Source organism: Theropithecus gelada, chromosome 1 (genome assembly GCF_003255815.1).
Source record: "Theropithecus gelada isolate Dixy chromosome 1, Tgel_1.0, whole genome shotgun sequence".
NCBI classification, from domain to species: domain Eukaryota; kingdom Metazoa; phylum Chordata; class Mammalia; order Primates; family Cercopithecidae; genus Theropithecus; species Theropithecus gelada.
In genome coordinates, this window is record NC_037668.1 from 46,271,640 (window position 1) to 46,298,725 (window position 27,086).

General features: G+C 51.7%; 1 protein-coding gene across 4 annotated transcripts in view; it reads left to right on the forward strand.

Moving 5' to 3' along the window:
• The window catches only part of PAX7 (paired box 7), a 118,984-nt gene extending 92,298 nt beyond the window's left edge, over positions 1-26,686 (forward strand). For 2 of the 4 annotated variants that reach the window (XM_025401348.1, XM_025401354.1), the window contains exon 8: positions 13,431-13,923. In XM_025401348.1, coding sequence (XP_025257133.1) covers positions 13,431-13,838 — 408 coding nt within the window. In that variant the 3' untranslated portion in view covers positions 13,839-13,923. Of the gene's footprint in view, positions 1-13,430; positions 13,924-22,631 lie in introns of those variants that run through there. The other 2 variants (XM_025401359.1, XM_025401369.1) reach the window with 2 other exon arrangements.
• The last annotated feature ends 400 nt before the right edge of the window (positions 26,687-27,086 follow it).

Genomic DNA, 27,086 nt, shown 5'->3' on the forward strand with positions numbered 1-27,086 from the left:
ATTAAAGAAATATTAGCTTAGGGTTATGGATGGCTGACCTTGGAAGTGTGGTCAGCACCAGGGTCATGGAGTGGGGTCGTAATCAGAGCGGGGGGCCCTGGTTGGAGTTGGGGTGCATGCAGTATAGGATAAGGCGGGGACTCCATTTGCCCAACCCCTTCCCCGTATAACCCGCGGCATCGCCTCCCCAGCCTGCATCGCCAGCGAAAAAACCACTATCTCCTCCCGCATCTCTCAGGGCCCGGGGACTGAACTGAGACAACATCTCTCTGCACCGTCCCCAGCCTCTTGTTTGTTTGGTACATGGATGCCGTGGGCACGTTTTTGCTAATTTCGTAGCTGCCTTTATCAAATGGGGATTCACAAGCGCTTTATCCTCGATAAGTGGATTAGTCGGTGAGCTAAACAAGAAGGTGTGGGACGCGGGGGCTGCTCCGGAGAAGATATTTGTTTTGCAAAGAATGGAGCCTGCGTTCCCTGCCCTGTGTGGGTGAGGCGGCAGGGCGTCGACGTAGCTGGAAGGGCTGTCTGTGTTCCTTCTCCCAGGGCCCCGGAAGCCCTAACTCGTGGGAACTTTCTACAGTGCAAGCAGGGAGCAGGAGGGAGGCTGGATCTCTGCCGAAAGAGCTCCTGGGTCCATCTGGGAAGGGGAGAGGGAAACTCCAAATCAGACCTGGGTAAATAGGTATGCCGGGGCTCATTTTGAGTTGTGTCACCTTCCTGGGCTGCAGCTTTTTCCTTTGCATCTTCTGTCTTTGTCCACCTTTCCTTTCCTTCTTACCCTTCACCTCCTTTTTTTTTTTTTGTCTCCTTTCTTCCTCCCTCAAACCCCTCCAAGGGCCTTTTGCTAAGAACTGTAAATTCAGGCACTGATAAGACATGGTTTCTGCTCTTGCAGGCTTCATAGTCCAGTTGGACAAAACCAAGACAACAAATGAATGGGCCCCCAAACGTGGCAGCGAGAGGTGAATCTGGTTGGAAACCCTAGAATGCTTCCAGCTGCTTCCTTAGCCTTGATGCTCTCTAAGGAATGGCCATCTGGTGCTCACAGGGCTTCTCAAACTTCTCTTCAAACACCCGGGATAATAGTTGAGTATGTTCCCCTTGACGCCCTGGGGGTGGGGTGTCACATAGAGTTTCACGTATTCTCTTTGAGAGGCATTCTTTGCCACTGCGGAGCCATGTAAGTTGGGTCATAATAATGGAATAAGCTGGCATCATGTCAAGTTGACTCCTCTCCAGGAAGTTGCGCCATGTTCAGCTTGTGACTTTGCATGGCACATGATGGACGACTGAATATGGGCACTGAGAGGGGATCAAAGATGACTGGGATGTCTGAAGTCTGAGTGACCAAGAAGGTGAGGCATCGTAGACAGAAACAGGGAATGCAGGAGGAGGGCCTGGGTCAGAGGTAGCTCTTTGTAGGTCAAGATCAGGAGAGAGACACAAACGCATCCAGGACAGAGGTTGGGCAGAGATGTGGATTTCAGAGACATCTCTCAGCAGAGACCTGGAGATGGAATAAGATGCACAGGGATAGAAGACAGAAAGACTGGGAGGTTCATTGCACCCATTGGGGAGGGGTACCAAAATGCTTTCTTTTTCCCTTCCATTTTGAATACGCACAGCCAGGATCTTGAGGTTCTTGCTCTGTGTTGCAGCAAGAGCCTGGTTGAAGGGGAGAGAGGGAGCAGAGACTCTAAGAAGGAAGAAAAAGAGCGGAGCAAAGCATTCGGGTCCCCAGCTGGTCCTTAGCAGCGTCTGTCCTCCCCAAGCTGCCTCCAGCTGAGTGTGATTTTGCTATTTATTTACATGTAATTATTGCTATGAGGTGCAGATATTAACGCTGTCAAGAGCAATTTGCTCTGACATTTTTCACTCGCTCAGTGCCCCCGCCACTCTCGATGGGGCCCAGGGTTCTCCCGGCTCAGGCCGCTGCGCGCTCGGTGGCCCGGCCGGGAACCACCCAGCCGGCAAGGAGTGGCGTCAGCGGGCTCACCCGGCTTCTCTGCAAACTCATTAAGCTTCGAAATTGAATTTGGTCTGGGAGAGGGCTGACCGGGCCCCACTCCACCAGCCGAGGCTGGCTCAAGGCCTCCCTGCTCTGCCTTCCACAGAGAAGACTGGGCAGGGCCAAGCTCGCTGGGGGGGACAGGCCAGTGGCTAAGGCTGGCAGCGGGCTGCAGAGGCAGCTGGTGAAGGCAGTGGAGGGTCATGGTCAGAGAGGTGAGATGTACACAGCCACCATCAGCAGAGTTCCAACATGGCCATGGCATGGTGCGGGCATGGTAGCTCAAACCCTCTCTGTATGCTCCATTACCAGGTCACCCAAGAAACCAATCCCTGACTTTGAGGGACAGCACTGCAGTTGACAGGTGCACCCCCTTAACTGCAGACTGTCCCATGAAGCCAGTCAAACACCTTAGTTATCCTTCAGAGGACAGTACCGTGGGGGTGGGAGGAGGTACTGAGCTGGCCCTGCAGCAAGGCCCCTGGGTGGGCACTGGGAAGAGAATCGACTTTCTGTTTACAACTTTTGAGTTCAAGTCCAGACCCCAGTGCTTACTAATTGTGGAGACTGGGGCAAATTATTTAGCTTTCTAGAGCCTCCGTTTCCTGATCTTGAAAACGGAACAGCCATTTTTCATTATATTTCATATTTCATTGAATCTAAGACGTCTGATGCTGGCCCTTCCTTGATCCTATCAGAAGGTGGGAACAAAAGCTTTCCACACAGCTACGCAGCCATATAGCCACAGCGAGGCAGTGATGAAGGCACTACGCATCCTGATTTCAGAGAGGTGAAAATGTACGTCTTCGACCTGATGTGGGGAGGAGAGGCTGGCGGCCCACCTGCACCTAGTAGGTGATGCACATAGTAGGAGCTTAAGGCTATGATCCTTTTTCCACGTGAGCCTCTCTATAACCAGGGGCCATTTTACAAATGGGGAAACTGAGGCTTATTTGTTCATTCATTCCACTGAAGGGATTTTGTTCCTGGGAGGGGGCAAGCTGGGCCTGAGCTATCACGGCCCTGAGTCCTTAACACATTGTGATATGTGCCAGCTTGTCTGCCCAGGTACTAACGAGGCCTCCCTGCCACTGCTCAGTCCCTGCCACAGCCAATCTGCATCCTCGTCTCCACCAATTACCGAGGTGGAGACGCTCCCCCCCCCCCCCCCGCCCCAACTCCGCCACGCCAGGGGGCCTGAGAGCCCAGACCTCCTCCTTTTCCAACCTGGGCGGGGGACCAGAGTCAAGGAGGCCCTCCTCCCTCCCCTCTCCTTCCTCCTGCCTGCCCCTCCTCCCCTCAGCTCGGCCAATTAGGCCCCTGACACCTGGAGCCACTGACAAACTGTTTCTGTCACTTGCTCTCTGTCTTTCATTAGGACTGCAGAGGAGGGGGAGCAGGGAAGGGAGGGGGAGGAGATGGGATCTTTCATGCTTAGTAAGGCCAGATACATTAATTACAAAACGGCCATTTGCCGCGTGAAAGTGTGCTAATTAAATTTATGCAATCATTATCTTTAAATAGTCATATCTTTCCCGGCGATCGGCCCCTTCCCCCCCAGCCCCGCCGCTCCAAGCAGAGTCGCTCTAATCCCTCGTCCGCCATTTATCGAGCCATCAGAGATGGTTTCTGAATCTCACTACACCCTTTTAGCGCCAGTGCCCACCAGGGACCCTGAGCCCTTGGACCCGTCCTGGCATGGGCACCTTCAGACTCAGGCCGACCCAAGGATCTGCCCTGGATGAGGGGCAAAGCCTTCATCTGGTGTTTCCAGATATTTCTAGATGTTTCCAGATATTTGGAGATTGACATCTTGTAAAACGGACATTGGAAAAGTGTGTGTCTGTGTGTGTGTGTGTGTGTGCGTCTTTGACTTCTTGGACAATGAGTGTAAAGCCATTCTGTTCCTCCCTCCACCCCCACCTGACCTCTAGACATCTTATAAAACAGACATTGGAAGAGTGTGTGTGTGTTTGCGTTTGTGTGTGTGTGTGTGTGTGTGTGTGTGTCTTTGACTTCTTGGACAATGAGTGAAAAGCTATTCTGTTCCTCCCTCCACTCCCACCTCACCTCCAGACAGTCCTTAACTAAAAGCCTCCAAGGACCCCTGGGATGGGGAGGGGACTCTTAGAAACCCACTGGGTTGGTGGATGTTTGCCATGTGACCCCTCAATTTATTCTTTTCCTTCAACCAACTCTGTGCTAGACCCTGTGCTCAGGATAAAAAGATAAATTTGTTTCTTCATTCGTGAATTTCCTCGCTTAGCAGATGTTTGTTGGGTGCCTTCTGTGTCCCAAGCACTGGGAATAAGACGCCAAGTCTGTCCCCAGGCAGCTCCTGCCAAATCCAGGCACATCATGGCCACAAGAAAACAACAAACAGGGTGAGGCTCAGTCTGTTCCCAGGCGGAGGGTTGGGCCTTAGTGAGACTGAAAGTTTCCACGGGGTAAGGCTTGAACACAGGAACCTCACAGCCTCTTTTGGCTGCACCTCCCAGGGTCTCTCCCTCACACAGTAGAAGATTCTTACCAAAGTCTCAGTCGGATGTCTTCTGCTGCAGTTTCACAAATTACCCCCTGTGCTTTCCTCTTCACTCAGACAGAGCCGGCCTCATGAGTCTTTCCAAGTCTGTGTATCAAACTGCACGTGGGAGGAGGAGAGACCGCAACAGGGTTGTGGGTGGGTAGCCCCTACCCTGGTCAGAGATGGCAATGACCCGGTATTCACCATGTATCCTCTGAGCTTCCAAGGTCCCCAAGCTTCAGCCTGTACTCTGGGTTGGGGCACACAGGATCTGTGCCCCATACATGTGCAATGCTCACATGCACACACACGCGCAGGCAACACTCACACATGCACACACAGTAGTAGCTACTGTGTGCACATACAATAATTATGCACACACAATGCTCATGCACACAATACTCACACAAGCACACATACAAAATTCACACATACACACACAAGTACTTGCACATGCACACAAAAATTCTACACATGCATGTACAATACTCCCATGCACGTATGACACACAGGCACATGCAAAGACACAATGCTCACACATCACACAAGGACTTAGAAGCATCCATACAACACACACGCAGTACTTCCATGTGCACAAGCATGCATGAACACACAGTACTCACACATGCACACACAGTATCCACACATGCACACACTCTCTCTCCCTCTCTGTCTCACACAGGCACATACACACAAACACACACACACTGAGTTAACACTCAGTTAATAAATGACCCTAAGCCACCTATGGTAAATGAAGGCCACAGCCAGGCACAAGGCGATCGCCTTTTAGCATCAGACCAGAAGTCAAGAGTCAAGGGTCCTTGCCCCAATCCTGCCACTCATCCCCCAGGGGATTCTGGGTGAGCTGCTAAGCCTCAGTCTTCTCATCTGAAAAAGGGAGTAACAGTGCTTCCTAGAGTCGTTATGAGGCTTAAAGGGAAATACTTCACAAACTGTAAAGTGCTGTGCTTGTGCAAGAGAATGCCATCAGCCGGGCTTAGAAAAGCGTTCGTGGAAGGCTTCGAGGGTGAAAATGAGAGGGAACCAGGAGTCAGGGGGCTGGGTTGGGGGAGGGAAGGGGAGCCTCTTGCCCACAAGGCAGGTGCAGGGCTTCGGTGTGGGATGCTGGTAGTGGAGGGGGTGGCGTGTGGAGGCCATAAGCAGAGATGGAAGCTGAAGTGGAAGGTGGGGGACAGGGAGACCTGCAGGAAATCTTGTTTGGAAGCTCCAAGTCAGCACCCGAAGCCCATTACCACTGTCCACAGGGGGGAAGGAGAGGGAGGGTCCAGATCCTCTTAGTGGAGAATTGAGAGGAGAGGGAGCGAGGGTGAGCAGCTGCCTGGGTAGGTGATTTCTAGCTTGCACTAATCTCAGTGTGGGGCTGGGGACAGGCGGCCGCCAGCAGGGACATGTGTGCATGTGTGTGTCTGGGTGTCCCCTGGGGGCTGGAGGAGGGTGAAGGGGCACACAGGTTTGTGTGAGTGAGCTGGCGAAGGCGGAGTTGTGGGGTGGCAGTGTGTGGGTGCATGAGGGTCTGTGTACCTCTGTGTGTGTGTGTCGGGGAGGCCGGTGGATCTGTGGCCAGCGGGGCGTGTATGTGTGGGTTTTCATGGATGTCATTCTCTGCGTGTTCCTGTTGGTGCATCTGTAATGTGTGTGTCTTCCTGCATGGGTGTCTGGGTGTGTGTTGGCACATCTGTAATGTGTGTGTCTTCCTGTGTGGGTGTCTGGGTGTGTTTTGTGTGCATCCCATATCTTCGCCTGTATGAATATAGATGTGTCATGGTATTACGTGTGTGTGGCAATTCACAGTGATGTCTTGAGACTAGTGGCTCCCAAACTTGGCTGCTCATTAGAATCACCAGGGAGCTTAAAAAACTCCCGACCTGACTGGGCACGGTGGCTCACGCCTGTAATCCCAGCACTGTGGGAGGCCAAGGCAGCCGGATCACCTGAGGTCAGGAGTTCGAGACCAGCCTGACCAACATGGAGAAACCCCATCTCTATTAAAAGAAAAAAATTAGCCAGGCGTGGTGACGCATGCCTGTAATCCCAGCTACTCGGGGGGCTGAGCCAGGAGAATCCTGGGAGGTGGAGGTTGCGGTGAGCCAAGATTGCACCACTGCACTCCAGCCTGGGCAGCAAGAGTGAAACTCCGTCTCAAAAAAACAAAACAAAACAAAACAAAAAAACTCCTGACCCCCCAGACTCCCCAGGGATTCCAGTGGACAGTCAAGATGGAGAACCAGTGATGGAGCAGACAGACCCAGGGGAGCTGCCTGCCCGTACCTCTTGCCCAGTCCTCAGCCTGCTCTGACAGGATCTGCTTGGAGGTAGAGGTGGATTCCAGGCCCCAGACCCTTAGGAACCAAGGCAAGTTGTGAGCTGGGCTGCCCCAGGTCATCTCCCAGTCTGGGGACAGTTCTTGGTCCATGGAGACACTTCCATGCAATTCAGACAGACAATGCCTTCTACTCCTGGCAAGCTGTGTTCTGACAACGGGAACAGATGGCTCTGAAAATATCTCCTCTTCTCACCTCTTGTGGAAGTCAAAATGGTGAGCCAGGGCTGGAGGTGGACCTAAGGCTTGGAGATAAAAGTGCTCTGTGGGTCAAGCCAGCAGATCCTTTTGGAACCACACCCAAGACTGGGGGCAGGAGGGAGTGGCAGTAATCCCTGGGGTGCCAAGTCACTCCCCCTCTTTGAGCCTCAGTTTCCGCATCTGTGAACATGCAGCAAAGTCCAAGTTGCCTCCCACTTTTCATGTGCATATTTGGGTGTATTTACATGCAAGTGTGTGCGTGTGTAAGTGTGTTGGATGAGTTTGAGGAAGTGGGCGTGCAGATGGGAAACACTATGCTGCTAGTTAACTGGGGCTCTGATGAAAGGCTGCTTGACGATCGGGACCAGAGATGTTTTCAGTGAACTCATCGTCCTGGATTCAGGTGTGTGTTCTGCAGGGTGTGGTGTGGGCTGCCCTGTGCAGTGTGTGTGTGGTGGATTTGTGCGGATTCTAGGCCTTGCTCAGCTGAGACTGGGAGACTCCAAGAATTTGATGGTTCCTTCTTTCTACAGGGGAGCACATTCAGGCCAGAGTGGGGTGCAACTTGTCAAAGCCACACACTCCTGGCTCCCTTTCCAGTGTGCAGGCCCCAGCTTCTGCATGGGGACGGAACAGTTCTAAGAGGGCAGAGCAATGCTTCATTCAGAAAGCACCCATTGGGTGGTGGCCCCCGTGGCAGAAAAAGATGAAAAACTGCATGGCCCTGACTGAGAGGTGTTCCCAGAGTCTGCTTCCAAGTGCTCATTTCCATCTCAGGCGAGGTCCCTGAGCCGCCTGCCTCTTCCCTTCTAATCCAGGCAGAAGAGATGTCAGGGAGGTGTAAAAGGAAGGGGAGGAGGACAGCTGATATTTACCGGGAACTAACAATGCAGCAGGCATGGCACACCCAGTGTACATTTACTCACTTAATCCTTAAAATAACTCTCTAGGTAGCTACGATTATCATCATACCCATTTTATAGATGAGAAAACTGAGGCACAGAAGGTTAAAGAAATTGCCCAGGGTCACAGCTAGTCAGGGCAGATATTCTGGCCCCCATGCTGCAGGAAAGCCCTTCTGAGCACTGACTGGCCCAGGCCCAGTGCCCTCGGGGAAACTGTCGTCCCTCTTAGAGCCTCGGGGTCCTTCTCAGTGCAGAGGTGGGGCTCCGTGACCTGTCGCTGGTCCCTGCAGCTTTGACCTGATTCCTGACCCCCACCCCTATCCTGACCTTCAGTCTGTGGGCCCTGTGCCTCCCTCTCCCTCTGCACCCTGCTGCGGCCCCCACCCACCCACCACAAACCCTGCCATGGAGCCCCAGTGATGACGATCGCCCCTTCTAATTGCAGCTGCACTCCCAAAGCCACGTTCGGTTATCACAGAGGGTGCAGATCTCGCAGCTCAGCCTCCTCAGTCCCAGGCCCTCGGGGCCAGCTCAGGAACGGAGGGAATTAATTACATTTTTCCCATCCCCTTCTTTTAAAGTAGGGGAACGGGCCGGCACGTCCTGGGGGAGAGGGTGGTAAGCAGAGGCTGCGGAAGGGGGGCCCCCATCCCCAAACCAGCAAGCCTCTCCCCAGCGGGCGGAAGGGAGGGTGAGGCTGGCCTCTTATTGATTTAGTCTGGTCGAGGCTGGGACTGATTTGGAGCAGAGGGAGAGGAAGGGGTTGGGGGCGGGGTAGGGGCCATGGCAGGTTGGGGGAAATGGAGGAGGAAGGGAGAGGAAGGGACGGCTGTCTGTCAGCCTGACGGACAGCCCTGAGATTTGCCTTCAGATAAAACCTTACAGATGTGGAGGTCGGTATTGATTTTGAGTTAGTAACGGTAACGTACCAAGAAGTAATACATTAGTGAAAGCAAGGTCACCCGGAAAAAAGTCAAACCCACCCGGGGAGAGGCCTTAGCATTCTTGAGGGGGGTGGATTAATGCATCAGACCTGAACTTCCTCAAGTTGAAAAGTTTGCAGCCTCCGGACCTCAGCTGGGCTCCTAACTGTAGGCCAATGCTTCCTGCTTCTGCAGGCCAAGAGGGGAGCCCTAGAGGTCCCCGGGAAGCCAGAGACCAGCGAGGGTCATTTAGGCCCGTAGGGCTCTGTGCAGTGAGATTGCCAAACCTCTCCTTGTGTGCTCTCCAGCACAGTTGGTGGCAGGGAAAGAGCACAGCTAGGGACCCGGGAGGCCTGGGTGCAAATCCCAGCTCTGCCACTTACCAGCTATGTGGTTGCAGCTGAGTCCTTTTGCTTCCCCGTGTCTCAATTTCCCCATCTGCATAATGGGAGTAATGATACCCCATCTGCTTGAGGAGTCCATGAACTGACCAATATATGACTCAGGCCCTGTGGTCTTCATCCGTGAGTGTTCTCCCCTCCCGCCTCTCTCCAGTTGGGTCCTGTCCCATTAGCTTAGACGCTGCCCTGCCTGGAGACAGGGGGTTGGATGAAATGGAAGCCCTTTGATCCACAGACCCCCAGGGACTCTGGAGGAGAGTCAGCCGCAGCAGCACATCCTCCATTCACACCTTCCCCAGATGTGGATTTGATTTGATGTTCCAGGGCAAATCCCATTGAGCAAATCCCATTATGGGAAAGTGAGCTGTCTGTTCACGGCCCGGGGTCCAAGGCCTTCTGAGCCACCGGGCACCACCCAAGCCCCTTCTGAGAAAGGACTGCATGAGCGCTTGCAGCTCCTGGAATTTTCACTCTCCACCTTCACCTTCTTGCTATTTCCTAAACCTGCTGAGTGTATCTCGTGGTTCAGCCCGCTCAGCCCCAGGGACCTCGGGGCCTTGGCACTTGCTGTTTCTCTGCCTGGAAAGCTTCCCTGTCTCATCTTCTCAGGGCTGTTCTTTCTGGTCTTGCTGGATATCACATCTTTGGGGAGGTCCTGCCTGACTATCCCACATAGCCCCTTATTTTTCCTCCATAGCATTTATCAGTATCATAAATTATATTATTCGTTCACTTGTTTATTGTCAACTTCGTTCCTTAGGCTGACACCACCAGGAAGGCATGGGATTGGCATTTTTCATGGCTGTGTCCCCAGTGCCTGGCTCAGTGCCTCGTATATAATAGGTGCTCAGTAAATGTTTTTAAAGGAATAGGCATGAATTCAGCAGAGGTTTTCTGAGCTCAGAATATGTAGCAAGCACCACGTAGGCACTGGGGCTACAGAGATGAACAAAACGCAGTTTATCCTGCTCTCAAAGAGCTCAATAGTCCAGCACTAGCTCCAGACTGGCACATAGTAGCACTCTACGAAATGCTTGTTGGATGAATACATGAATGAATGAAGGATATCTTCAAGAAATAACACATTGTTTGGGATAGCTGGGATGTAAAAGTGCAAGGTAGAAAGGGGTGAAAGGAGTTGGGACAGGCAGCTAGAGGTCTGGTCAGTAGGAGCTTTTGATGAGAGGTAATGGGGAGCCATTGATAATTCTTGAATGATATTGTCAGATTGGGCAGCAGTTCTATGTAGGTCTCTGTCTTAGAGGATGAGTACTGGGTCTACACGTAGCTCTCAGCCTGTCTCAAAGCATCCTCATCCGCTTCCTAACCATCCCCCACCCCTCCCCTCCCATAATTCTGTCTGGACTTGGCATCTTGGGAATGGGCAGGAGGGAAGGATCAAACTGGAATCTCACGGAGCTGACAAACCCTCCCAGGAGTCTCCCAGCCCCTGATGACTGTCCTGAAAGAAGGGATCTGGAGCCTGTGTGTTTTTTCTGAGCCCTTAAGTCTATTCTTGGAGTCCAGGCTTCCTTTGAGCAGGGAGCAGGGTCCGTGTTTGTGTTGGGCCAGAAAGGAGATGGGTAGGAAAAGGTCTAGACTGAGAACCCCAGGGCAGAGTTAGATTCCTGAGTTTGCCCTGGGACCTTGCTCTCATCCCCAAGCCCTTAGACACTCTTCAAGCTAAGGAGATCCCATCTTGACAGACAGAAAGCAACAAACACAGCCCCGCAGTGTCAGACACCCTCACATACTCCTACCCCAACACCCTACTGTTGACCTGACCACGACAAAGACCTCAGAAGCACATTGAACACAGAGCGAGCTAGGGAGACCTCAGCTTCCTAAAGTAGTGCTAGTGTCCAGAGGACTCCAGACACTCCCCAGCCCAGCCTCCTGCCTCCCAGGCAGACTTTCTCCTTCTTGCAAACACATTCCAGTGTGTCTTTGCCATCTTGATGAAGTTGACACACCCCTATGTCCCACCCAAATCTCCCCAGCTGCGTGGAGATGAAGACTAGACCGTTGACAACCCCAGCTGGTCTGAGCTCTGAGGTCTGAACTCTGGCTCAGAGGGAAAACGTGGAGGAGGGGAGACCCCCCAGGGCTGAGGGCATGGGGGAAAGAATCAGGCATAGGCTCTGTTCAAGACATTTCAGAGGACCTAAGCTTCCCCCAGAGTAAGGGACCCCACCCCACTCACCCCCCCTTAGCTGCCCAGGAAACAAACTACTGCTGGTGCTCAGATTGAGACCCTCTAAAGTAATCAGATGCCTCAACCTCATTCTTTCTTGAGAGTTGAACTTGACATTTTGCAGGTGAGCCAGGGTCAGGTGAACTGAGCCCTGGGCCTGCTGTGAGATCTAGGGAAGCCATGCCCCCTTTGCAGGCCTCAGTTTTTTCATCTGAGAAATGGGCATCCTAGCTTTGCCTCACACATCTCTGTGGGGTTTTGGCTTGGGAGGGTCAAATGAGTTAACTGCTCAGGGATACTCCTGAGGGTACACAGCTGGTAAATGGAAGAGCTCGGTGTCTGTCCCTGGCCCGAAGAATCCATCGATGCCCTTGACTGTGGCGAGGCCTCAATGCCTGTGGCACAAGCCAGTAATAAAGGCAAAGGAAAAATCTTCAGAAGGTGTCTAGTCGGCAAAACGATCACTGCTCGAATGCCCGCAGCCTGCTTTCTTACCCTGGAGGGGGAGTTAGGGAACTCAACTGTGTGCCCAGCAGGGATTGCCACGTGGTTCTCCATTTCGGTGCTGGGCAGATTATCAGCAAAGCCGTCCCCAACTCATATCAGGGTCTTCCTCCCATAAAGGGCGTCATCACCAGAAGGTCATCAGGGGCCTGGGCCCTGCAGGTCAGGTTCACGAGGGCCTGCCTCTCCCTCCTGCCCTCTCCCTGCCCTCCTCTGGACTGACTGGGACACGGTGCCCTCTCCTTCCTGCCCTCTCCCCTTCTCTGCTCTGAACTGACTGGTACACTCTGCCCTCTCACTCTCCAGGAGCTCCTGCTGCGCCACCCCCAGCCCCGCCCAGGGAAAGCACTGCTTTTCCCGCCCCCTTTCCTGGAGAGCTGGACAGCAGGTTCCACCTCCCCCAGATTTCCTGGACTGCCAGGGATGACTGGACGCCCTCCTCTGTGTCCTTTGATAGACATGATGCCTGGATCACAACGCCATGTCTCTATGATCTTTGCTAGTAGCTTCCCTCACCCGACCCAGACCCTTTCTCCTCCTCTCCCGCCACCGACGGCAGGGACCATGGCTGTTTCTCCTCTAAAGTCTCAGAGCCTTCAGCTCTCAGCCTGGAGCCAGAGTCACCATCCATGCCTGTTTGTGGAGTAAATAAGTGAACATCCCAGTAAGTGAACACCTGGACCTCCATCCAGGTCCCCTAAGCTGAGTTTCTAGAGACGAGCTTCCCCTGGTAGTCTGTGTTACCAGCACTGACAGTGAGTTCCTATTTGGGGAACCCGGCCAGGCAGGGAAGGAGGGGATGGCCACAGACCTCAGGAGCTGGTAGAATCAAAGGAAGGGGCCTGCAAGCCTCTTTGAAAGCATTGGCTGTGGGCTTTGGTGTCGAAGGGACAGGAAGCTCGGAGTCCAGAAAAGTGGCAGGCAGAGCAAGCCACACCCAGTGACCCCAGACAGATCAGAGTCCTGCTGTAACGTTCGTGTTAGAAGATGGGGCCATCCCAGTCTGATGGGGGAGGCACAGTTCTCTGAGCTTGGAGAACTCGCTGACTGATGGGAGAGGCCTCATTAGCCAGTTCGTTTATTCACGCATTCATTCACGCATTTATTCATTCAATAGACAGGCCCAGAGTGCCCCTTAGAGCCAGGCCCTGGAGCTAGAGAGGCGAGTAAGGCCCTGCTGAGCTCTCAGTGGAAGGAGGATCCCTGGGTCAGGACCCTCCTTCAAGAGAAACACCGAACACCAGCAGCCATCCCATGCATGAGGGCACGCAATTCAGGTAAACTGAGGACCTCAAAGCGACAGAGATTTCAAGGGAACAACTCCGGCAAAGAGCATTCCAGGGCCAGCCTGGCATTGTGCCAGTGTGCTCATGTCTCTGGGGTCTGTCCGGTGAGCCTGGCACTAATGGCCTTTTCCCCACAGGTGATGAGCATCTTGAGCAACCCCAGCGCAGTGCCCCCGCAGCCACAGGCTGACTTCTCCATCTCCCCGCTGCATGGCAGCCTGGACTCGGCCACCTCCATCTCAGCCAGCTGCAGCCAGCGGGCCGACTCCATCAAGCCGGGAGATAGCCTGCCCACCTCCCAGGCCTACTGCCCACCCACCTACAGCACCACCGGCTACAGCGTGGACCCCGTGGCCAGCTATCAGTACAGCCAGTACGGCCAGAGTGAGTGCCTGGTGCCCTGGGCATCCCCCGTCCCCATTCCTTCTCCTACCCCCAGGGCCTCCTGCTTGTTTGTGGAGAGCTACAAGGTGGTGTCGGAGGGGGGACTGTCCATTTTACAGATGGAAAAATTGAAGTCCAGCAAGACAGAACAGTTCACCTAAAATGACACTGAATTGAGCAAAACCCAGGACATCTCCTGGCTAAGCCCCTGCTATGGCTCCAACAGAAATATAATACACAACACAACACTTAACATTTCTAGTGGTCACTTAACATTTCTAGTGGCCACATTTTAAAACATAAGAAGAAAACAGGCCAGGAGTGGTGGCTCATGCCTGTAATCCCAGCACTTTGGAAGGCTGAGGCAAATGAATCACTTGAGCCCAGGAGATCGAGACTGGCCTGGTCAACATGGTGAAACTCTGTCTCTACTAAAAATACAAAAATTAACCAGGTATGGTGGCACGTGCCTGTAATCCCAGCCACTCAAGTAGGTGAGGCACAAGAATCACCTGAACCCAGGTGGCGGAGGTTGCAGTGAGCCGAGATCACGCCACTGTACTCTAGGCTGTGTGACAGAGCAAGACTGTCTCAAAAAAAAAAAAAAAAAAAAAAATTAAGGAGAAGAAACAATGGAATTATTTTTACTAACATTGTATTTAACCCAGCACATCCAAAAGAGTATCATTTCAAAATGCAATTCATATATAATTATTGAGATATTTTACATTCTCTTCTTCATGCTATGTCTTTGACATCCTGTGTGTGTTTTACCCTTACAGCCCATTTTAATTCCGACACTGAGTTTTCAACAGAAATATTTGATCTGTATTTAAATTTCATACAGTTTACAATTGAGAAAATAGACTTACACACCCAAAGTGTTCCAAATTGTAAGTTTTCCAACCACTAAATAACCCAATTGAAGACTGGTTTTTGACTTTAAATTAGTTCAAGTGAAATCAACATTTGAAATTCGGTTTCCCGGTTGCACTAGCCGCAGTTCAAGTGCTTGGTAGACATGGGCTGCTGGTGGCCACCGTGCTGGACAGCTCAGTGGGAGACCCTGCCCTTTCTGCCACAGGGCATGGGAAAGCTGTGTTTCCAGCTCTCTCCTCCACTCCAAACTCTGCAATGGTCCCGTGCACCCATCTCAGCTGCTATCCCCTTTGTGCCTTGCCTTGAGGCAGGGACCGTAGACCCTCAGACCAAAGGCTGGAAAACGCAGGTCTGAACACAGCCTCCGCCACCTGGCAAGGCCAGCAGTGGGGCACGCCCAGATGGGACAGGGAACTGGAGGTCACCAGTCACTCTTCCTGCCGCACCTCCCTGCAAAGGCCTCACCTGCTGGTGTCAAACTAATCAGAAGGGCGTGTGGCAAGAGGGTGAGGCCCCATCCCTGAGGGCATCCTCTCTCCCAGCCCAGCCCTGGGCCAGCCTTTCTGACCTCTGCTTCCTGCCCACCCCCCCAACCCACTCCTCACGTGGCATTGGCCTCCACTGCCAAATGAGGGCCAGCTGTGTTGGCCTCCACCTCCCAGCTGTGTTCACAACCCTTCCTGTGTGTGTACATGTTTGCGTATGTGTATGTACATATGTGTATATGGGTGTTTGTGAGTACATATGTTGGGACATGTTACAATTCGTGTGTGTGTGCATGTGATGCATCTGAGTATTTCAACACCCATGTGTTACTGCATGCATATTTGCATATACGTGAATACACGCATGTGTCATTGGGCACGTGTGAGCATATGTGTATATGACTTCACATGCGTGCACATAAATGAGCATATTGTGCACACGTGATGTGCACATCTGTTTGTGTGTATGAACACATGTGCGCACACATATATGTAAGTATATGTGTCTGCTTAAACAAACATGTTTAAATGTGCATTCAAGTCTGTACATATGGTTGAGTGTGTCTTTATGTGTGCCTGCATGTTTGGCGTAGGTATACATGTGTCAATTTGTAGATATGTATAATGAACACATATGCGTGTGTATAGATGCATATGAGTGTGTAAATGTGTGACTGTGTATGTGTATAGCCATGCATTGAGGCATGTACACATGCTTCAGTGAGTCTGTGATTGTGTGTTTGGGAGTACCTGTGTTTGGACACACATACTCTGTGTGCAGTGTGTAAACAGGGGTGAGCGTATGAGTGCATGTTTGGGTATGTCATAGGTGTGACTGTGTGTACGTGTGTATGGATGTACATCTGGGTGTAGACATATACCATGTATAACTGTGTGTGTATGAATGTGTGTGTGGGGGTCTGCGTGTATATTTGAGAGCAGGGTGCATGCATGTGCATGGGAGAATTTCCAGAGGGTCCCAGGGTGACCTCCTGACCCAGCCCATGTTCCTGGGCATGGAGCAGGGCACACATGCTCTTGATAAATATTTTAGAGTGACCTCAGCGGCAGCAGCAGCGCCGGCCTGGGGCGGGGGTTAGTCACACCTAAGCTCGGTGCCCTGCTCCAGGGGCGCCTGCTCAATTCGGAAATAAAATTAACCCCAAAGTCAGCATGGGGGCGGCAGGGGAGGGGATCAAAAGGGAAGGGGCCTAGGAGGCGAGAAAGGAGGGTTTGTTCTCTTGCTTGGGCAAAGCCAGCCAGAGCAGCTTCCTCCTCCCCCACCTCCCCCAACTCCATTCTTCTCCTTTCCATCCTCTCCTTCCACTCCCTTCTCCTCCTCCTGTCACTCCCCTTCCAGCTCCACCCCTGCTGCCCTGGCTTCTCCGGGAATAGCTCAGAGCTCCTCTTGGCCACATTCTCCAGCCCTCCCCAAAGGGAGCCCAGCACAGACCCCACCTCACCCCACAGAGACTCCAGGCCTGTGCTGAGAGGGAAGGACTGGAGGAAAAGTCCCCTCTTCTGCCACCAATTAGTGTGGGCCAGCCACACACTTGCCTCTCTGAGCCTCAGTCTTCCCATCTATGAAATGGAGGCCACAGATTAGACTTGGCCATCTCAGAGTGTTTCCATTGCACCACCTCCCTCTCCTTTGGCATTTTGGAGGCCCCAAGACACATCGTGTTCCCACTAACCACTTGCCCCACATCCCTGGGCAACTTAATCCATCTGTGGCTGGGATGCCCTGGCATGTGTGCAACAGTCCCATGTCCTGGACTGTGCCTGTGTATGCCCAGGTCCACCTGTCATCTCTTGACGCCTGTCCTCTGCCCAAGTTCATACCACAGGGCACTGGGCAAAATGCGTGCTCCTCATTCATGTCATTCTCTAAGTTATTTGTCCCCAGGTTGCAGGTGCAAAAATGAGGCTCAGAGAGGCTAGGTAGCTTCTCCAAAATCCCACAGCATGGCAATGGTGGACCCAAAGTCTCCTAACTTCAAATCACAGATTTGTGGAGGCCACTCAGCAGCGATACACACCTGAGCCCACCCACGCGTGGATTCACGTCCACGGCTTCACATGCACCTGCATATGGACAGATGCACACGCAGAGAGAGGGGTTTATATGTGAGTGTTCACTAATGTGTAGACACACAGCTTTAAGATACAAATATACAAAATGTGCATGTGTAAAGGAAGGAGGAATGGCCGTTTATTGAGCATCTACTATGGGTCTGGCATTTCATCCTCATGCCACCCTATGCAGTGCACGTGGTTATTCCCATTGGACGGATGAGGAACTGGGATCCAGAGAGGCTGTTTGCCCAAGGCCTCCCGGCAGCCCATACTGATGTGTACACAGCCACACCTGCAGCCTGATCCCTGGAGAGCCACCTTCAGGTGTGCATTGAGCGAGCATACACATGGGCCAAACCCTTAGGCCCCAGAGTCCTCCCCCTCCTCTCCATGGGCTTCTCATCTTCCCAGGGACACCTTCACTCCTTTTCCTTCTCTGGCCATTGTCCATCCACCTGTCTGTCTTCCCTCGTCTCTGGAGGGGTGGGGGCAGGGGCCCAGGGATGGGGTACACGGCAGATTAATATGGCCCTGGTGTTCCCAGAGGCCAGGGCCGTACTAATGATGGGGCTGATAGAACGCAGAAGTGTGAAAAGAATTTTAATAGATCTGACAAGTCTAATAAGAATTTGTGTCTAGAAGGGTCCTCCTCTGGGGCCGCGAGCTGACGAGGCGCTGACGGCTGAGATTGTTTACCGGTTGGCATCACCACCACATCTCCTGCCAACTCCCAATTAATCTAATTTGAGACATTTAGAGCCCAGGCATGGGCACGAGGCAGAGAAGGGGAGATGCGTAAAGACAGAGGGACAGGGAGGGCCGTTGACGGAGGCCGTAATAAGAAATGTCACAGCCCTGCCCTCGCTGGCCCTTCGGCTCCACCCCAGGGAGAGGCAGGCTCTGCAGCCTGTTGGGTGCCCTTGAAGTTGGCAGGGTCGTCAGGAAAGTTTGGCTTTCCTGGTGTTTCCTTGGCTACCTAGACAGAGCCTGGCAAGCTCCTACTGTGTGCTGGGCCATGGGCTGGTCACTGGGAGAGGCTGACAAGGATAAGGCGCACAGAGTGGCCAGAGGCACAGGCAGGACCAATGCAGGTTCCTCCATGACACACACTGCATGTGACTCTGGGACAGTGACTTCTCTGTGCCTCAGTTTCCACATTTATAGAAGGAGAACACTCATAGCTAAAGCACGGGGCAGTTGAAAGAAATGGGTGTGGTCATGCCTGCCAGCGCACAGTAGGTGGTCCACAAGTGAGGGTGCTCGCTTTGTTGTTCTCATTATTATTCAAAGCCAGTGAAAATTAGAACGACCATATTTATCCAAAGGATAGGAATCAGTGTATCAAAGGGATACCTGCACTCCCATGTTTATTGCAACGCCATTCACAATAGCCGAGATATGGAATCAACGTAAGTAGCCATCAACGGATAAACAGATAAAGAACATATAGTATATATACCCAGTGGAATACTATTCAGCCATAAGAAAGAATAAAATCCTGTCATCCACAGCAACATGGATGGAACTGCAGGTCATTTTACCAAGTAACATAAGCCAGGCACAGAGAGACAAACATCACATGTTCTCATACGTGGGAGCTAAGAAGGTTGACCTCATGGAGACAGAGTCAAATGATGGCTACTAGAGGCAGGGAAGCAGGGAGGGGGATGAAGGGAGGTTGGTTAATGGGTGCAAACATACAGTTAGATAGAAGGAGTAAGTTCTAGTATTTGATAACAGAGTAGGGTGACTACAGCTAACAACAATGTATTGTATATTTCAAAATAGCTAGAAGAGAGGACTTGAAATGTACCCAACACATAGAAATGAAAAATACTGGGCCAGGCTCAGTGGCTCACACCTGTAATCCCAGCACTTTGGAAGGCCAAGGTGGGCAAACCACCTGAGATCAGGAGTTTGAGACCAGCCCGGCCAACACGGCGCTGTCTGAAAACTACAAAGATTAGCCAAGTGTCCTGGTGGGCACCTGTAATCCCAACTACTTGGGAGACTGAGGCAGGAGAACTGCTTGAATCTGGGAGGCGGAGGTTGCAGTGAGCCGAGACTGCGCCATTGCGCTCCAGCCGGAGAGACAGAGCGAGACTCCATCTCAAAAAAACGAAAAACAAAAAAAAACAGAAAAGAGAAATCCTGAAGGTGATGGATGCCCTAAACAGCTTGACTTGATCATTACACATTCTATGCATGTAGCAAAACATCACAGGTACCCCAATAAATCTGTGCAAATATTATGTATCAATTGTTTAAAAAGCCAGAGTTCTCAGCCCACCCACAGGAATAGCTGGAGAGGCTGGTGTGAGAGGCTGGCATGGTGTGAAGTAAGGAGGGGAGGCAGTGGCTGCTGTGACTCAGGGAAACTGTCACCTGCCTCGGCGGTGTGCCCTTGGACAGATCGCTTATATTGCCTGGAGCAGAACATGGGATCAATGTAGAATTTGGGGTGTAGAGCACCTCGTGCACTGTAAAATGTTGTGCATGTACAAAGGGTTATTCTCTAGGAGTCTGCAGGGGTGGCTGGGAGCTAGGCTCAGACTGCCTGGGTTTGAATCCTGGCTCCGCAACTTATGAACTGTGTGATCTTTGAAGTGGTGCAGTCTCTCAGAGCCTCAGTTCCATCATCTGTAAGATGCAGATACTACCACTACCAGCCTCATAGAGTTGTTGTGAGAGTTAAATGGAAAATGAGCACAAAATGCTTAGAACAGGACCGGGATAGAACAAGCTCTCTGTAAACACTGGCTCTTCCTCTTTCTATTCCTACTGTCCCTCTAAGAATGAGGCTTCTTAACGGGATGGATCCTGGAGTCCGGGTAAGGCAGGCTCCCAGTGGTAGAGTTGGTGTGGCCAGGGCTGCACGGTCCCCCCAAAGCCAGAGATGGGAATGGCCCTACCCTCACACAGAGGAAGGGGCAGACCCAAGGCAGGGCCGGGCTGGCTGCCACCAACTTTGCTCTACCAACTGGGAGCCTGGAGGCCAAGTGACTTCAGAGGAAGGCTGGCAGTCCCCCGGGGCTCAGCTCAGACCCTAGACAGACTTAACTTTCCTCTCATCACCCACCCTGGAGCCTGGTAAGCAGAGGGGCACAGAGTTCAGACACTCCAGAGAGACCCCAGGGCATTTGCACATCCTTTGGGAATGTCGAGGGCCAAGCCCCTGCGTGCTCTGTAACCACCATCTTTTTTTTTTTTTTTTTTTTTTTTTGAGACGGAGTCTCACTCTGTCGCCCAGGCTGGAGTGCAGTGGCCAGATCTCAGCTCACTGCAAGCTCTGCCTCCCGGGTTTACACCATTCTCCTGCCTCAGCCTCCGAGTAGTAGCTGGGATTACAGGCGCCCGCCACCTCGCCCGGCTAGTTTTTTGTATTTTTTAGTAGAGACGGGGTTTCACCGTGTTTGCCAGGATGGTCTCGATCTCCTGACCTTGTGATCCACCCGTCTCGGCCTCCCAAAGTGCTGGGATTACAGGCTTGAGCCACCGCGCCCGGCCTGTAACCACCATCTTAAAGAACACTGTCTCACTTCATCCTTTTAGCAGCAGCCCTGGAGGAAGCTGAACTTTGTTTTCCCCATTCTACAGACAAGGAAGCAGGTCTAGAAAGGTCAGGTGATGTGCCCAGGGCCACATGAGCAGGAGGTAACTGGGACTGCAGCCACCTCATCTGCTGCTCCATCTCCTCCTGCCCGCATCAAAGGCCATGTTTGCTTACTAAATCCCAATCCTAGTCTTCCACTGCTTCCAAACCCACATCTCTCGAGCTCACAATGTGCCAGGCACAGTACTAGCTAGCCACTTTGTACGCATTTCTCCTTTAACCTTCATAACAGCTCCTCAGATAGGTGCTGTTACGATCCCCAATTTACAGACAAGGAAACAGGTTTGAATAGGTGAGGTGGGATGCCCCAGATCACACGTTAAAAATTGGCATGTGCGGGATTTGAACCTCTGTCATTTGAGCCACTAGGCAATATGGCCTCCCATGGCTCAATGATTGGCACTGCCCACCTGGCCTCCCTGGCCTCATCCTCAGGCCATGCCTATCACCTTTTGGCTCCACCCACCTGCCCTAGGGAGAAACCTCCAACCTTGGGGAAGCATGTGGAATGCTACAGGGTCCCCTGTGGGCAGGTGACAGAACAGGTGTTGAGCCAGGCCTCGTAATTCCTAATGCAGTATTCGTTCCATCTTCCTCTTGCTTCTGGATCCTACAGATCCCAGGGGTTTGGACTGGCCACAGCCACAGATCCCAGCTTGGGAGGCAGCATCCTTGTGCCTCTGGAGGCCTTGGCCACACCCCAGCCAAATCATTTGGTCAAGGCTGATTTCTGTTGTAGCCTCAGAAAGGCAGAATTAGTACAGTCAAGACAGAACACATGTACATGCAGGTCAAGGGTCATCCCTGCACATACACACATATAGAGACAGGTACCTGGCTCAGTTGGAACTCACCTGTACACAGTGCCTGCATATGCACTGGCATTCCCAAAGTTCATCTATTCACAAAGGTGCACACAACTCACACACACATGTGCACGTGTGTGTGCAAATGTTGCTCTTGTGTGGACTTTCATGTGCAGGCCAATTATTCAAGGAAATTCTTGTTTCCGTTGTTCACACACACAAATACGCACCACTGTCAGGCACGTACACCCTCAGACACTCATCTGTCTCCTCTGGGTGACCAGATGGACAGAGCTGTAAATCTCAGCTCCCTGCGTATCTGTGTCCTGGCTCCTTCTGCATGGATCCCTCAGCTCACCCACAGCCACTCTGGCCTCGCAGCAAAGGTCTTGCTTTGCCTTATCTGTAAGCTGGGCACAGATAGAAAAGGCAGAGAGACCTTGCCCTCATCATTATCTGCACTCAGGGATTCACAGGGCCTTATCCATAGCAGGTGTATGTAGTGGGCTTATTGAGGGGTGGTTAATTCTTTTCTCAGCAACGTGGATAATCTTCTGTGCCTCTCTAGGAACTTACCAGAGAGCTGGGCACACAATGCATTAAATAAATATTTGCTAAATGATTGGAGAGGAGGTGAGAGAAAGAGCTTCATGAAGAGATGGATAGATGGAAGGATGGATGGATGGAAGGACAGATGGATGATGGATGAGTGGATGAGGTATGGATAGAGGATGGATAGACAGAGGGCTGGCTGGATGGATGGATGAAGGATGAGTGGATAGAAGGATGGATGGATGGATAGATGGATAGATAGATGGATAAATGGATGGATAGAAGGACAGAAAATGGATAAATGGATGAATGGATGGATGGATGGACAGAATGGATGGGTGGATAGATGCATGGATATGGCTGGATGGATGAGAGGATGAGTGGATAGAAGAGGATGAGTGGATAGAAGCTGGATGGATGGATGAAAGAAAGGATGGATAGACATGGATGGATGGATGGATGGATGGATGGATGTAAATAGAGTGAATGGAAGAATAAACAAAAAGAACCTCGATTTCTAGCAGAGTCTCTTCTTTTTTCCAGCTGCTGTTGATTATCTGGCCAAAAACGTGAGCCTCTCCACCCAGCGTCGCATGAAGCTCGGGGAGCACTCCGCTGTGCTGGGACTTCTGCCTGTGGAAACTGGCCAGGCCTACTAGGGCCCCCGGGGCGACTTGCCCCAGCCCAATTCCCAGCCCAACCCTAACTGACCCCTGAACCTCCCAGCCTTGCCTCCTCATCCCCCTGGAGTCCTAGGGGGCCAAGAAAGGAACCCACCTGCTTCTCATCACTGGCACCCTGGAGGTAGACAGCCAGCTTGTCACTCAGCTGTGGTTAGGGATCCAGAGTGATGCCCTTGGAGTCTGCTCCCCACTTTCCCCAAGGAGGGTTTCTGGTCAGCCTGAAGTCCTCCCCTGTCAAATCCCATGGTGGCCTCTGTGCCATCTCAGGCATGGAGATCAAGGCCCACCTAGAACACCTTGGGCACCCAGAGGAGGATGATGCCTGAGAGGAAGTCCTGCAGCCCTTTGGACCCAACTCCAGCAGGTGCCCTAGCTAGAGGTGGATGTGAAGCATTCAGGGCTACTCTCAGCTGGATGCACTGGGAGCCAGCCCTCCAAGGAGGTTCTCGGGCTCAATGTCAGAACGGCAGCCCTTTCCTCCTCTAGACATTGGGACTCCAGCAGAGAGGGGACTCTGGCTTTGGGGTCTTCCCAGGGGAGTCAGCAGAGGGGCAGTCTCACCCCAACCCAGGAATTTGAAGGACTTCAGAACCCTCCCCAGACACCTCTACTAGGTGTACGGGGAAATCTAGCACAGTCAGGGAGACTGGGGAGACCAGGAAGAGGCTTAACCAGAGGGTAAGGGCACATGGGGGTGGGGCTTGTCAGCCATGGGCCTGCCCAGGATACAAGGACCCAACTCAGGCTTCTGGAAGCAGAGGGCTCTTAGCCTGAAGCCCAAGTTCCCACCATGTCCAACCCATCTGGGGCCTGGGGAGCCCACAGAACTTTTCAGTTTCCTTCATTAGCTGAATCAGATGAGATGGGGAGGGGATAAAATCTTGAGGATACATGAGTGGAGGAGCACGAAGTGGGCTCAAAAGGGACTTTCACAACCAGGTCCCTTTGTTTGTGGGAGGGCAAGCCTTTGTTGCCCAAGGCTTCAGCTCTCTGCCTGCAAGTCCACACCCCAGGGAGCTGAGATTTTGCCCAAAGCCTTCCGCAGAGGCCCGAGCCCATCCTTACCATGCCCCATCCTCTAGGAAGAGGCCTCCATCTTCCCCAGACCCCTTTCCGTTTCTGGGGATGCAGAGAGCTACCCTCAGAGCTTTGGAGGAGGGTTCTAGACTGGACAGGGATTGTTTGCCCCACAGACAAGACGATTCCCCCTGGCATGTTGTTAGGGGCATATTGTTGTCCTGCCCAGAGTGGCATCTTTCAATGTTGCCTCTGTCTTAGCCAAGAGGTCCCTGCCTCCTGATCTGGCACAGCTGAGCTGAGGCAGATGTGACCAGTTTTCCAGCTACCACCCCTGAGCAGAGGGAGATGTCAACAATTCCAGAGGAGAGGGAAGAGGCACCTTCCTTGACCATGCCAGTGGCCTCCTGAAGTTCCATTCTCTTAAGAGCTGGGACCTTGGGGGGATGATTCAAACCCCTGATTCCTCCTTCCTGGGAACTTTTTCTCACCTTTACCTATTTATCAAAATCATCATACCTATTTACCATCACTGTCGCTGTAATCTACATTCCATCACCTTTATCAGGTGCTGCTGAGTACAAAGTACTTGGGATGGGAGACACAGCACTGAATTCACAAACATTGGACCAAACTGCTTGTCCCCACCTGGGTTCATGAGGCCACATCTTTGCTCAATCCATGCCTCTTGCCCTCAGCCAACAAGACATTCCTAGAGGGAAAGGGCTGCTGCTCTGGGAGTCAACCTGAGTTCCTCCCTCCTGGGGAGCTGGGTTGGCAAGATTCTAGGACAGTCTCCTACGTGGACGTCACCTCTGTGACAAATGTTCACCTGGTTCTCATCTTCAGACTTGGTCATATCAAGCCTGTCCTGGACCATGGCCAGGCTGGCTCATATCTCTGGTTTAGAGAAACCAGTGAATAACTGGAGACAAACAGACTCTTTGGTAGCAGCAGACACATGTGACCCATCAAGGTCAACCAAGGTTGCAACCGGAGCGTCCACTGCAGAAGACTTTTGGTTCTTCATGTTCGGGACAAAAAAGAAGGTTCTGTTGTCCCTTGGTAACCCAGTCCCTGCTTTTGTAGCTATCACAGCAGAAAGCAGCTCTTCCTGAAGACCACTCTTCATCCACATTCCTTGAATGGCCAGTCCTTCCACCTGGAGGCCTGGCTCAGAAAGTGTCTGAGTCTCCTGACACCTTCTATGACTCAGGAGCAGGGATCTCAGGCAGGTGACATCAAAACCACCCAGCCCTATCCCCAGGAGGTGACAGTCCAATGCTAGGACCAATCCCAGATGTCTGATCCCGATGGTGAAATGGAACCAAGGCCTGTTTGGGAATAAACCAAATGATTTCTCATAACGTTGAACATAAGTTCTCCCAAGCCATGATCTTGGTAGAAAATGGGACTTATTCCTTGAGGGGCCCCACCCGCTTCAGAAAGAGGCCCTTGATCCTGATAGGTTCTCTCTAAAACCCATATATTAACGTGTCTGGCCAACTTGGGTCATAAAATTCAGCCTTGTGTTGGCAGTTCGAAACATCACGAGAGGTGATGTTGAACGAGAGACACAAGGCCTCCATCTCTTTGGGGCTGACCACAGCCTGAGAAAGAAGGCCTGGGTTCCAGTGGCCAGGCCGTCCCAGATACAACCCCCATCCATCCCTGTAAATAGAGTCTGTAGCAAAATAAGAGCTGCTTCCTCCAACTTATCACAAGTCCCTGTTGGTCCTCTCTAAGGGGGGTTCTCTTTTGAGTTCATTGTACAATAGTTGGAAAACGTGGTGATGTGCTGTTCGTTTATAGAAAGTTGACTTTTTATAAATATATATATATATATACTAAAAAAGGAAAGAAATCCCCCACAGTGCGTGTCGTGCTAGTGCCAGAGACCATCTGTAGGGATATATCTTCATATTGTGTGTTCAAATTATGCATTCCAGGCTCTAGTGGGTTCTTTCATTCTTGTTCCTTTATTTTTCTCATTTGGTATTTCTCTCTTGCTATATAAAGAAAAAAAGAAGTGATGTGTAAGAACCAAGCTATGCTTTTGTACTTCCATTTTATACTTGATTTACCTTTGATGTTCTTTTGCCAGAGGAACACGAAAGGGCAGAGCAAACAGAGAACTAGGGGAATAAGAGAGAAGGAAAGAAGAATGGAGAGAGAGGTTTGCCCAGAAGGAAAATGAAGAGTCAGATTGAAATCTGACTCTGGCTTGAGAACAGGACAGATCCCAGAGTTTGACCACTCTGCCAGAATCCAGTGTTTTAAGATGGAGTTGGTGAAGTATCCAAGATTTTGGATTCTGGGACTCAGTGAAACTCCATCACCCAACTAAAAAGATGTTCTCTGGGACCTCTCTCAGGCTGATGTTCTTCTCGTCAAGCTCCCAAATGTGTCTCGCACTGCTGGACACTTTTTTGGGGGTACACAGCTCTTCTCTCCTCCCCTCCTGCAGAGGCACCAAAACCAAGACCAAATGGGGGTTCTCTAGCCGCCAACTTGAAACGCTCTGAGACTTCCGTGTATTTGATGCTTCTTCAAGTCAACTCTGACACGGCCAATTCCCTGACCTGGGAAATATCTACATAGTACTCTAGATCATTCCTTCTTCCTAGTAATTGCAACTTTGTTGCTTCCGTGTTTGACTCGCAGCCATTTTCCCCCATGCAGAAGTGAGTGGGTGTACGTGAGGGTGTGAGTGGGGTGTGTGCGTGGGCATGTGGGCGTGAGGTGTGTGTTTAAATATAATCGCACCATAATTTATTCAGCTATATGGAGTAGTAGATTAGAAAGAGAAACTGGTATTTGCTTTAACTACCTGCTGCTTGTAAGCGCTTCCTCTGTAACTCAGGCGTAACTGTTACACATTAAAAGAAATTAAAAGCATTTTGAAGGTTTCGTGTACTCAATTGATTGTCATTATGCAGCTGCTCCAAAAGGGACTCTGAGGGGTGTCCAAGAAGCCTTTGGACCTAATTTAGAGGATCAGGGTAGAAACTGTGTTTCTGTTGCTCCCCACTGTGTCCTCTAGTGCCAAGCAGCTGCGAGATTTCTAGTGAATGCCTAACCAATATTTGATCAATGGATGCTGTTGCTTTAAGCCTCTCTGTGAGCTCACTGAAACAGCACAGTGTCAAAGAATAAGGTGAAACTTTAGTTCTCTTCACCAAAAGAAACTTTTCCTGCTGCTAAGCTTAGAACCCTCGGTGGCTCTCTCCTGTTACAAGGGATTTGGGAGGTAGAAGACAGCTCAGAAACTTACATATTGCTTGGAAGCATACAGGGA